General features: G+C 42.1%; 1 protein-coding gene across 1 annotated transcript in view; it reads left to right on the forward strand.

Moving 5' to 3' along the window:
• LOC145363511 (uncharacterized) overlaps nucleotides 1–13,884 on the forward strand; it is a 113,190-nt gene that overhangs the window by 11,247 nt on the left and 88,059 nt on the right. Inside the window, 4 exon segments of the mRNA XM_080218706.1 lie at nucleotides 59–358; nucleotides 447–764; nucleotides 7,839–8,159; nucleotides 8,578–8,952. Coding sequence (XP_080074832.1) covers nucleotides 59–358; nucleotides 447–764; nucleotides 7,839–8,159; nucleotides 8,578–8,952 — 1,314 coding nt within the window.

Raw genomic sequence — 13,884 nt, forward strand, 5'->3', positions numbered from 1 at the left:
ATTCGATACCATTAATGCCTGCCATTGATTTAGGGTTTATGTTATTTTCCATTGACAGAAATCATAGTATTTCTCAGAAACCCCTCACTTGAAGAAATTTGGATAAAGAAAACTGTCACACTCATTTGTGAAGTGGTATCCACAGTTCCCAGTGTGGTTGGGATCTCTTGGACAGTGGATGGTAAGAAAAGGAGTGAAGGTGTTCAAATTGAAAGACCTCAACAAAGAAACCAGTACCTGACCATCAGCCGCTTGACCAGCAGTGTGGAGGAGTGGGATCGTGGGGCTGAATACAACTGTTCAGCACAACAGAGCGAATCATCGACTCCGGTCTCAAAACGAACACAAAAGTCAAAAGGTGAGTTATAGCACGATGAGCAAACACAATCGTTCTTTTCTGAATGACAATGGAGGGATGGAAATCACTGGTTGTTATTCTGTTGCAGTCGAGCCATCGGAGCCCAATCTCCAACTCCTGCCTCCATCAGCAGAGGAGCTTCAAAGTTCCAGCGTCGCGACTCTCACTTGTTTGATAAGAGGATTCTACCCAGACAAAATATCCATTTCCTGGGAGAAGAACGGAGCTGTTTTGAGCGCGAACATCACTCGCTTCCCCACTGCTCTGGAACAGAACCAGACCTTTAGCACAAGCAGCCTCCTCATTTTACCGGCAGGGGAATGGAAGACAGGAGCAAGGTACACCTGTACCGTTTCACATCCAGCTACAAAATTCACCGGGAAGAAGACGATCAACAGCCCGAAAGGTAAGCACAGTTTGTTGGAATGGTTTTTGTTTCAAGAATCAGACTTTTCACTTAATCCGGTCACATTATCCAAAAGAGAATACACTAACGAGCAGATTCAAGTAGGATCCAGCAAATCCAAAATGTGTGTCTTCTCCTCGGAAAGGAGATGATAGTCAACACTCAATTGGTCGGCCCAAGCAAGCGACCTGAGAATCCAGTGAAATGAACAGATGAAGGATGTCCAAAAATGTGCGGGTTAGGTTTATTGGCCATGCTAAAATTGCCCCTTAGTGTCCTGAGATGCGTAGGTTCGAGGGATTACCTGGTAAAATAAGTCGGGATATGGGGGTAGGGCCTGGGTGGGATTGTGGTTGTTGCAGGCTTGATGGGCCAGATGGCCTCTTTCTACACTGTAGGGTGTCTACGATGATGATGATGACTCTACGATGATGAAAATGCCTGTGAGTTAATTGTGCAATTTTCTACTGATGAGAACATGTTTTGACACAGTGCCGAACAGTGCGTTAAGATAATGAAGGCACCGCACGATGAGGGAGGAGTGGTTACCACCTCTCTCTTCCACACTGAACTTACTGTTTTAACGCAGCACAATACTGTGTGCTCCGAGTCAGCCAACTGAAAGTCAGAAGCAACCAACTGTTAAGGCATTCAACCAAATAATGGAAAGAAATGCGCACATTTCTCGTCTTAAAAGTACAGTCACAAGTGGGATAGATATCACAGTGTCGACTCAAAGACAGTATTCATGCCCTAAAACTAATCAAGTGACCAGTGCTTTTGATCAAATAAATCACCTCTCATGATTTACTTATCAATTATGGCTGGATTTCTTTTTCAGAACACGAACATTCTCTCTGCAATAATTGCACAGACATCTCTACAATAGCACCGGGAAATTTATAGCTTCCCAGAATATCAGGTTATGCTCTGGCATTTGATAATTTAATTGATCTTGTCTGTTCTTCATCCCGTCTCTTGCCACCATTTATTTGTTCAGTAGCAGTAAATAATAGTTCAATTCTCTATTTAGTACAGCTTGTCATGTATGATTTCCAATCTAATGAAAATCCAATTAACCTGTGATGCTCTCATTGTACAGTCAGTACTGATCTTTGCTGCATGTGTTGACACATGAGGAAAGTCCTTTGGCGACAGTAACTGAGGCACCAACCTGCATTCTTGCAATAACATGTATTACAATTACACGAACAAAACGGTGACTAATTCGATACAAGCTCATAAAATAGAGCTCATAAAATTTGGGAAGCGTCATTTGGTTGTAATACCTTCCTATGCAATGTAATAGATCCCAAGTTCGGCTGCTGTGCTTCACCAGGTTATCCACGTTAAAACAGTGGCTGTTGAAAGTTAGAGTGGTCTCATCAAATCCAGGAAATATAGAGGGACCCATTCTTTCATCATCCTACGACCAAAAGGGCCATTTTGGAGCCGGCATGTTTCCACTTCTGATGAAGGAAAGTCTTCACGTGGCTGTGATGAATTTGTGTTAAATTAGACGGTTGATATCCTGACTTCACACTGATAGAACATAGAACATGGAACAGTACAGCACCGTACAGGGAGTTCGGTCCTCGATGTTGTGCTGAGCTATGTCCAAACCCAAGAACAAGCTCCCTCTCATTCTGGTGTGCCCAATGAGCCCATCCAAAAAACACTTGAAAGTTCCAAAAGTGTCCGACTCCACTATCACAGCAGGCAGTCCATTCCACACCCCAACCACTCTCTGCATAAAGAATCTACTTCGGACATCCGTCCTATATCTCCCATCATGAACCTTATAGTTATGCACCCTAGTAACACCTACATCCGCTTGAGGACATAGTTTCTGCACGTCCACTCTATCTATTGCCCTCAACATCTTATAAACCTCTATTAAGTCGCCTCTCATCCTCCTCCACTCTAAAGAGAAAAGTCCCAGCTCCCTCAACCTTTCCTCATAAGACCTCCCCTCCAAACCAGGCAGCATCTCCTCTGCTAAACCCCCTCTGCACTCTCTCCAATGCTCCCACATCCTTCTTATAGTGAGGTGACCAGAACTGCTCGCAATATTCCAAATGTGGTCTCACCAAGGTCCGGTATCGTTGCAGCATAACTCCAGGGCTCTAAAACTCAAACCTCCTGTTAATGAACGCTAACACCTTCTTCTTGGCTTTATCCGCTTGAGTAGCAATCTTCAGAGATCTTTGAATATGAATCCCAAGATCTCTCTGTTCCTCCACATTCCTCTGAACCCTGCCACTGATCCTATAATCCGCAATCAAGATTGTCCTACCAAAATGAATCAACTCACACTTATTCAGGAACAACCTGTGGGTGTCGCTGCCTCGGCATACATTTATTTCACACTGCTGAATACCCTTGAGAAGATGGGGGTGAGCCGCCTTCTTGAACGACTGCAGTCCACATGGTTGAAGGGAACCCACAGTTGTGTTGGAGAGGGACATCCAGGATTTTGACCCAGGGATAATAAAAGGAGGCAATATATTTCCAATACACAATACATCATGACTTGGAAATATATGTGTGCTTTCCTTCATTTTACCTCAGGCAAAATCATGTAAACCCCAACACAACTGCACTGTGGACGCACCACCAACACATTGATGGCAGCATTTCAGGAAAGGGACTCACTATTAACTTCTGAAAGGCAATTAGGCATGGGTGCTTGTTTTTGCGGAGTCACAGATTTAAAAGGGCATTTGGCAGAGACAGGCAAAGTGACCATCCTTGTTAGATGTAATAACAGAAAACAATGTTTATATGACACTGTTGAGGGTTTCACGCTTCCGAATGTAGTTCCAAGTTAACTGTTGGGAAATTTTTATAAATGATCTGGATGAGGGTATAGTTGGGTGGATTAGTAAATTTGCTGATGACACCAAAGTCGGAGGTGTGGTAGGTAGTGAGGAATGGTGTCTTAGTTTACAGGGAGACTTGGACAAGTTGCAGAGCTGGGCCAAGAGGTGGCGGATGGAGTTTAATGTGGAAAAGTGTGAGGTCATTCACTTTGGCAGGAATAACGGATGTGTAGAGTATAGGGCTAACGGTAGGACTCTGAATAGTGTGGATGAACAGAGGGATCTAGGTGTATGTGTACATAGATCCCTGAAAGTTGGGAATCAAGTAGATAGGGTTGTTAGGAAGGCATACGGTGTCTTGACGTTTATTGGTAGGGGGATTGAATTCTGGAGCCGCAGCGTCACTCAAAGGGTGGTGAATCTCTGGAATTCTCTGCCCGTTGACGTGGTGGAGACTACCTCGCTCAACATTTTTAAGACGCGGATTGATGGGTTTTTGATAAGAGAGGGGATTAAGGGTTATGGGGAGAGGGCGGGAATGTGGAACTGAGCCACGACAGATCAGCCGTGATCTTATTGAATGGCGGAGCAGGCTCGAAGGGCTAGATGGCCTACTCCTGCTCCTATTTCTTATGTTCTTATGTTGCAACTGTACAAAAGTCTGGTGCGGCCGCACTTGGAGTATTGTGTGCAGTCCTGTTCCCCACATTATAGGAAGGATGTGGAGGCTTTGGAGAGGGTGCAGAGAAGGTTTACCAGGATGTTGCCTGCTATGGAGGGGAGGTCCTATGAGGAGAGACTGAGGGATTTCAGGTTGTTTTCGTTAGAAAGAAGGCGGCTACGAGGGGACCTTATTGAAACATATAAGATTATTAGAGGTTTAAATAGGGTGGACAGTGATAGCCTTTTTCCTAGGATGGAGAAAGCTAGCACGAGGGGCCATAGCTTTAAATTAAGGGGTGGTATTTATAGGACGGATGTCAGGGGAAGTTTCTTTACGCAGAGGGTGGTGAGGGATTAGAATGCCCTGCCTGCTGCAGTTGTAAATGCGCCTAGTTTGGGGGCGTTTAAGAGATCCGTGGATAGGTTTATGGATGGAAAGGGTTTGGTTTAGGTTAGAGGGTCATTGCTTTTTAACTGGTCGGCACAACATCGTGGGCCGAAGGGCCTGTTCTGCGCTGCAATGTTCTATGCTCTAAATAAACCAAATGCATCTCAGTGGAATGACTGGGAGGATTACCTGAAGGTTCCAGTTGGTGAAACCAATCCGTTTCATGCACGGGGATTTTATTGTTTGCTATTTTGTTGCAAAATGCATTCACGATGGCGCTCTGTTTTTTCAAATTAACTCGATGAGTCATTATATTTCAGTCAAACTTCCAAACTTTCCATGGTTTTTTCCCCTGCTAATGTTTTATGTTGATGCTAATTAAGGAAAACCAATATCACAAAAAAAGGTTACTGTTCCAAAAATGTTTTCAGGTACAGGCAGAGTTAGCGATGCATTTGTGCAAATCAGTGAGGAGTGCCGGGAAGGTTGAAAAAATTGTTAAATATGAAAAGATCCAGGGCTGATCAAACAGAAACACTTCGCCCTTGATCAAGGACATATTGTTCGAACTTTCTTCAAGACAGCTTTGAACTAAATTGAATAGGGTGTCTAATTCTGGGCAGCAAATCCGTTCTACTGTAGGCATGTTAGTAAATTCGGAGATAACCACTTCGAACCGTATTTTGAATGTGATTTTCTTATGAGTTTGAGAGAGGTGCTGTATGATTCTCGGTGGCAGAAAATGGGAAGAATGTGCAGTGATTTAAAATTTGAATTGAGATGTAAATGTACTTATGCAAGCATGTTGAAAGATGATAACGATTGATATTAACATTGTAAGGCAAACACCAATCCACAAAGGTAAAATGTTTGCAGGAGTGGCAGAAGTGACAATCAGAGTAAATGAGCAGAAAGGATGTTAATACTTGGAGGTTGAATTTGAATTGTTGGAGATTAAGAATCGCAAACGTGAAATAAAAGCTTTTCTTTTGGAGTTCTTTATGGACTCGTTTCCTATCGAGTGAAACTCTTAGACATACCATTAAGCAATATGCAACACAAGCTTCTAAGAAATGCAGTATAATTATTGTGGATGTAGTTGTTGTGGTGGGCGTGGAGGAGGGGTTTTCATCTCCATATATCCAAGTCAGAGAGGAATCCATCTCAATATATAACACCGAGCTAGGTGGAAGTGTAAACTATGCTGAGGACACACATGGACTGCAATGAGGTACATAGGAACTGAACAACAATTGAGTGAAGGTGAGTAATGTGAGGAATTGTGGTGAAATTCATTTTGGCAAGAACAAGAGAAAATTAAGCTTTTTATAAAGTCACATTATTAGCTAATACTGCTTTCTGAATTGACTGAGGTGCATTCTTACCACGAATTCAGAAAATTATTGCTCAGATCGAGGAAGCAATTAGAACGGAAAACCCAATTTTGCGGCCTCCCACCATGTGGCCCTGGCAGCGAGAGGTGGCACATTGTTTGCGAGTAGTGGGGATCCTCATGTCTCACTGCTGTGAATTGGAAATCCCACTGGCGTTTCACCAGGCCAGTAGGAAACCCGCGGGGACTGTTGCGCTGCTGGAGGGACCAGAGAATACTGCCAGTTTGAACGAGCAATGAATTTCTGCCGTCCTTTACTTCGATGGCGCTGCAGTGGAGAATGTAACCAAGTTATACCGCAATTCTGCGGGCTTTGTTAACATTTCGCCTTTTTTGCTGTGTTTTACTTTTCCCATTTCAGGAAGGACATACTTAGAATGTGTATGTTATTATGAAAGTTCACAAGCTGTGTTCATGGAATGAGATTCTGTACGAGTAGCGAGAGATTGAATAAGTTTGGACGATGCACTCAGGCGAATAGTTTAGTAGAATGTCAAATAATAACACCATACCCGATGCTGATAAAAAAATTACATCGACACTGAGAGGGTTCTTTCCTTGGACAGGATCTCCAGAATGTGGGCGCACCATTTAAGGGAACAGGGCTGTTTGAACTGAGTTGAAGAATATTTAATCAGATGAAGGGTTCTAACTCTTTTATTAATCCCTAGCGCAGAGGCTGGTGGATGCTTCGTCGTCCACCAGATCCACGTGTTGGTCTCTCAGGGAATCAAGTGGCATGTGTTTGTGGGGAGGGAGGTGGAGTCCACAACAAGGATCCTTGTCATATTGAATGGTAGCAGAGAATCGAGATACTGAATGGCCTTCTCCTGCTCATAGAATCATAGAATCCCTATAGCACAGAAGGATGACATTCGGCCCATTGAGTCTGCACCAACCACCAACCCACCAATGCTCTATTCCCGTCACCCTACACATTTACCCTGCTAATCCACTGACACCAGGGTCAATTTACCATAGCCAATGAACCCAACCCACGCATCTTTTGACTGTGGAAGGAAACCGGAGCACCCGGAGGAAACCCACGCAGACACGGGAAGAATGTGCAAACTCAGGAGAGACAGTGATCTGAGGCCAGAATTGAACCTGTCTCCCAGGTGCTGTGAGGCAGCACTGCTAACTACACCTGATGTTCTTATTCTCTGGCCAGAGATATGTCTTTAACATAAATTTAAATGGCTTATTTCCCATTTTGATTCGTATTGCTGTCTCTGTGTCAATGAACCAGTGGTATGGAATGTGATACAGAAGGCCTGCCCATTTTCAGACACATAAATGTTGGGAAACTCAGGGTCAGACATACCATTATAATAACATATATGTGGCCACTCTACATTTGAAAACAAATATGTTTGATTTACTTAAATATCCAGCAATGCTTAACACTCTGAACTTAACTGGCATTTGTTTTCCTCTTTAACTTTGCCAAATTCTACGCGAGAGTCACTTTCGTGTCAAATGATGAGGCATATCTGCCAAATCGGATGGAGGGCAAGCTTTTTTTAAGGGTATAATCTCAGCTGAAATGCAGGGAACTTTTTTTTTACTTTATTTGAGCATTTGATTGCACATATGTATTCATTGGGAAATGATTGAAATGAGCCATACGGAGGAAATTAATGCGGCAAGGAGCACATAGAAACTCATCAGCTCAGCTGCATCAAGATAATATAATCTCAAAGCATATTGCAGTAAGTATTTTCCACGTTTGTTTTTTGCATGGAGTCGTTGTTGCCAGCAGTGATTTCAACATGAAACATTAAAATAACCCTTCACATTCTTCCCAGTTGATTGCTACGAGGAAGACATTTCCATAAATATATTGAATCCTTCATTTGAAGAGATTTGGGTCCAAAAGACAGCAACAATTGTTTGTGAAATCCGTTACACTGTGTTAGAAAACGTCAGTGTCTCCTGGCAAGTGGATGGGAGAATGAGAACGGAAGGAGTTGAGACCAAAACTCCTGAATGGAATGGAAGTAAAACAACGATCATGAGTAAACTGAAAGTCACAGCAGCAGAGTGGGACACTGGGGTGGAATATGTCTGCATCGCAGAAGGAAGTGAATTACCAACACCGAAGAAACGATCCACTCGCAAAATAAAGGGTAAGCGTAGATAAAACTCGTTCAGGGACTTGTTCAATTATCAACGTTGTTAAACGGAAACAAAAATCTGATTCTATCATTAAATGCTCGTATAATGCACTTCACATAGTCCTGGAACCCAGCAGTCGCCATATGGATAAAAACGACCATATGAGAATCCGCTGAGCTGCAAACCCAAAACGTGTCAGTACCTGAAAGGTTATTTCTCTAATCTGTTCAAAATAACATCAAACCACAACGAATTAATGAATATTAATGATGCTCATGAACAAGGAAAACATGCCTTAAAACACTGAGGGATAGGAAGCATTACACATTTGCAGTCTCTGATATTTCTAAGAGAGGTAACTGGATAGAAGAAAATGAGGGAATATAAAGATTTGGTTTACGAAATGTATGCATTTTTCTCTTTTTCTAGTTGGTGCGATGAAGAGTCCGAAAGTGTACGTTCTGCCACCATCAGCGGCCGAAATTGACTCAGAGAAGATGGCAACTTTGATGTGCACAGCCGCTGGCTTTTATCCTGCTGAAATTTATATCGCTTGGTTGGCCAATGACACGCTTTTAGAACCGGGTTTCCCCGGTCAAGAAGTGAGCGAGAAAGGAGATGGTTCCAGCTTCACTGCCAGCAGATTGAGGCTCACAGCGGCGGAGTGGAACACTGGCACAACTTATTCCTGTTTAGTGGGACACCCGTCCCTTGAAAGGAATTTAATCCGAAGTATAAATAACTCTTATGGTAAACCTACTTTAGTTAATGTTTCGCTTGCCCTAACTGACAGTTTGAAATCTTGCGTGTAGCCCGCCACGATTCAATTGTTCTTTTCTCTAAAAGTGTCACCACTTTCGGTTCATTTCTTTTTGGTAATTGGAACCAGCAAATCTTCCAATCATATGAAGGCACAATCACGCTTTAGAGCAGCAAATACTTGCTTTGTCACTTTGCTAACACATAAAACTATGTCATTCAATGAAGGATAATTGTGTTTAGAATCTGAGATCCTCAAATGAGCATAATAGTATTTGATACAATTTGTCATTTTGTCGAAGATCTCTTGGAGGCTTTAGTGCCCTTTTTCTATATGTATCGGCCTGACGAGACGCAATAAATGCAAAATGAAAACTTTCGTACTTGCCTATTCCTGGTTTATGTGTGTGACATATTTGAGGGGATGATTTATATTTTCAGGAAAAGATAAATTATGTCTATGCTGTAAGGTTCCAAATGTGCAATGACTTTGCCTTTACCCAGTTAAAAAAGCTCAGGGCTTCTATCACCTGATGAAACTAACTTATAAGCAGTCTTGACAACTTTACTGACAAGTGATCTTGTGATTTATTCCTTGACCATGAAGTCTTTACCCATAGAGTGGAATGAATGAAGGTGAAGGAGTATCTGTTCAACCTATAGAGTCACATTCATTCACCAACACTGGTTGTCTGGTTTAATCCAGTTCTAGAAAGGCAACCTGTTTCAGTGAAATGCCTTCGCTTTCCACAACATTAACCCCCTCATATTCTATAACTGGATGCTGCTTCTCGAGCACAAAATTCAAAAACACCTTTTTCCATTGCACTTGCTTGCAGATACTAGCCAGCAGTATCTCATTGCGTTTTGTCTACACGCTCCACTGCTCCTCATTTTTGACGTTGCATATCTGATGCAGCATTAGGTGGACAGAGACTGACAAATCTTGAGTTTAATTTTGAGAGCATCAAAATTATAATCTTTCTACTCACTTAGACTCATTCTCATGTTACCGAGTTCAACCAGAGCCATCCAAAAGTTTTCATCCACTTCCGAATTCATTGCATATCGCTATTAACCCACCACCCTGTGCCTGTTCATCTCTAATGGCTCCCAGGTCCAATAGCAACATGACTTGAAAATTCTTACTTCTGTTTTCAAATATGTCCATGGCTTCTATGCTCTGTCAACAGTTTATTGTATTCCTTCTGGATTTGTTATTGCTGCAAGAAAGGTCAAAATCTGTTTCTCATCCATAATTTCCCTTGAGATGATAGTGGCGAGCCAATTGGCGTACATATATGGTGTATGCGTGCGCACTTCACTGTAAGGCAATACAGGATATTGATCCAGAAATAATGCAGGAAATGGAAATTTGCTGTCAAATACAGATATGTAACATTTCGGGCGATTTGGTAGTGGTGATAGTCCTATGCTGCTGTTGTCCATTTTGCAGTAGAGATCTTGGGTTTGGAAGCAGCCATCTGAGGACGCGTGGGAAGTGGTTGCAGTGTTTGCTGTCGAACGTCCACACTGTGAATCAGAGTGAGGGAAAGAAATTATTTGGAAATGTAAACGCATTGCCAATGAAGGAGGATTTTTTAATTCTATTCTTGAGTTAATCACTCCTCTCCGAACTCCATATGCCTCCACTTCAGAACGTGTATCGATCCTCCTTTGTTTCCATTTTATTATTTCAAGGGAAGTCGCTGGGAAGGCCATGAGTGGTTGCCCATCACAAGGTGCCCTGTTGTATCATTTTCCAGACCATGACAGAGGGCAGTTGTGAATCAAAAATTGCTGTGCGTCTGAAATCATTTGGAGGACGCATATAAGGATGGCAGATTTCCTTACCTTAAGATATTAATGATTTTTCTTTTCAATAATTGATTAATTTTTTCATGGCTCACCATTGTTAAAACCTCCGTTTTTCCAAGTAACTATTTTGAAAGGGAGGGAGATAGAAAATAGGGAACTATAGACCGGGCAGCCTAACGTCAGGACAGAGGAAGTTGCTGGAGTCCATTACCAAGGGCTTCATAGCACAATATTTGAAAACAGTGGTAGAATCAGACAAAGTGAGCATGGATTTGCCAACGGGAAATCATGCTTGATGAACCTATTGGAATTCTTGGAGGATATAACGAGAAAAGATGACCAAGGAGAACTGATGGATGTGGTCTATTTGTAATTTCAGAAAGCCCTCAACAAGGCCGAACAGAATGGGTTACTATGTAAAGTTAATGTGCATGAGATTGTGGGTGTTGTCTTGAGCTGGAAAGAAAGTTAGTTAGCAACAGGGAGAAACGTGCTGGCATAAATTGGTCTTTTTTCGGATCGGCAGGATGTGACAAGTATGTAGGCATCAAAACTAGGACCGAAACTGTTCATATTTGATATCAATGATTTGGAAGAGAACAATGAATGTTTCATCTCCAAATGTGCGGATGGGGGTGTTGAGCTGTGAGGAGGATGCAGTGAAGCTTCAGCGTCAGTTGGACAGACTGAGTGAATGGGCATATGCATGGCCGATGCATTATAAAATAGTGTGATGAAATGTGAGGCTTTCCGTATATCCAATTAAAGGAAGGCAGAATATTCTTTGAATGGATACAAGTTGGGAGAGGTAAATACTCAGCGACACCTTGGTGTCCTCATGTATCAGCCAGTGAAAATAAGCACACAGGTGCAGCAGTCAGTAAAGAAACCGAATGCTGTGTTTACCTTCACAGTGAGAAGATCTGAGAATAGGGATAGGGATGTTGTACTGCAAATGTATCGGGTGTTGCTCACGCCACACCTGGCGAACTGTACAATGTTGGTGTCCTTATCTGAGGAAGGATGTTCTTTCTATACAGGCAGTGCAACGAAAGTTTACTGGGCTGATTCCTGGGATGAAATATCTGTCATGTGAGGAGTGTCAATGTCTATGAGAATTATATTACTTGGAGTTTAGAAGTGTGGGAGGGGATCTCATAGTTAATTATAAAATTCTAACAGAGTGGATTCAGAAAGAATGTTCCCACTGGTGTGTGAGTTCTGGCTAAGTTTCCTAGTTTGAGGATAAGGGCCTTATGAGACGGAGGTGAGGAGAAACTTCATCACACAGCGAGTGATGTTTCTGTGGAATTTATTACCACAGTAAGTGGTTGAAGTTAAATGCTTTCAAGAATAAATTAAATATATCTCTTGGGGCTAACGGTATCAAGCGTTATGGGGGGTGGGTGGGTAGGGGGATCAGGTTATTGAATTTGTTGATCGGCAATGATGAAAATGAATGGTGGAGCAGGCTTGAAGAGATTAATGGCTTACTCCTGCTTCTATTTTATGTTTCTTTATTGTTACTATCTTTCCATGTGGACTTGTAGATTAGGTTTTCTGATCTCAGTTGGCCAAGTCTGACGGAATTGAATAGAATAATGTTGCTATACGTCCTCCAGTCTAATCTCTTAATTTAACAAGATCTATATATCACCAAAATTTTGCAAAGAGTTCATTCACTTAAGTTCTGGTCCGCTTATATGACTTGGCAACAAAGTTTGAGAGCTGATGGACACAAAAAACAATTTGGGGCCTTTTACAACTCTTAAAATGCTGTAAAAATGGAACTTGATGTTGCTGCGCATTGAATGCAAGCTCCAATTCGGAACTATGCATTGACTTTGAATGTATCGCCCTGTCGTTAAAGGCCCAGATTCTATCGTGACTATTGAGATAGTTCCTGACTCAGAAGTTGTTTCATTCAAGATCATATCCAACATTTTGCTCTTTTATCAAGGCTATTAGTGCAGCTCGACACTCTTTGTGTTGCTACAGCCATAGTAGTGCAGTGTTTCAATCGAAACATTTCTTCCTGGCCTGAACCGATTGTTCAGATGTATGTTGAATATTCTTTTGGTGAATTGCTGGAGCAGCGATCCCTCCCAGTGTGTGGCCAAAAGCAGCATTGTATACACTGACATCCCATTAATTGCAACATGGCTTTATTTTTGACACATCTTATGAGGGGTAAATTTGTTGTACGGATTTAACTGAAACACTTTAAAATGAAATCATTTGCTTAAAAACCTTCGGCAACCGGGGAGTGACGACCTATGAAGCAATATATTTATATGTTGCCATGATCGTCAACCTGGCTGAACCCGCATGATGTCAGACAGTATACGGAATCTGTCAGTTTATGCAATGGCAAGGGAGACATCAATAGCTCAATATTTCAAGGGAATCAGCTGCTTGACTTCTTGCCGCAAACAGTATAGCAGTTTCCCATTCCCTTGGTGCATCAGTTCATTATTGACTTCGTGATGTTGGAAAATGCACTGACACCAATTTCATATGTCAGTCGATCTCTTTATCAGCCAATGTATGAGTACTTCACGCCTTCTTGTAATGTGGATTAAACTTTGCAGAGAAGAAATTATGCAAATCAGGGAACATTGCATTGCTCCTTACTGGTGTATGTATTCTGATGTAACTTAATGCATTGGCTTCGAAACAGTGCAGGGTCCATTAATTCATCAATGTTAGCTCGGTTGTAGAAAAGCGCGTTTGCTCTCAGGTTGGAGAACGTGTGGAAGTGACTAGTTGTGTCTACCTGCCTTAACTGACGCAGAGTTAAACAGATATTGCTGAGGCACTGTGCCTCCAGTAACTGTTGCTGTTGCTGTTTGTGCTGTGGTGTGTCTCCATGCTGGGGGATGTCATGCTGTGTCTAATGGGTTTGGTAGCTTTACGTGCTGAAGTTCCATTGAGTGGAAATTATCCAGCACAGGATAAGGATATTTGGCCCATTTATCCATGCCACATAGCCTGGGTGAAGTAACCAGCTGTATATTTTACACGGTGACAAACGCCGACTTGAAAAAAGTTCAACTGATCAAATGCAGTTAATACAATTTGTATCGATGTACTTAACGTTGATTTGTATGTGGCTGAACAGGATACACAGCTATTTTACTCGACTACTGATCCATCAGC

The sequence above is a fragment of the Carcharhinus amblyrhynchos genome, unplaced genomic scaffold (assembly GCF_965287045.1).
Source record: "Carcharhinus amblyrhynchos unplaced genomic scaffold, sCarAmb.v2.hapA scaffold_39, whole genome shotgun sequence".
Classification (NCBI taxonomy): Eukaryota; Metazoa; Chordata; class Chondrichthyes; order Carcharhiniformes; family Carcharhinidae; genus Carcharhinus; species Carcharhinus amblyrhynchos.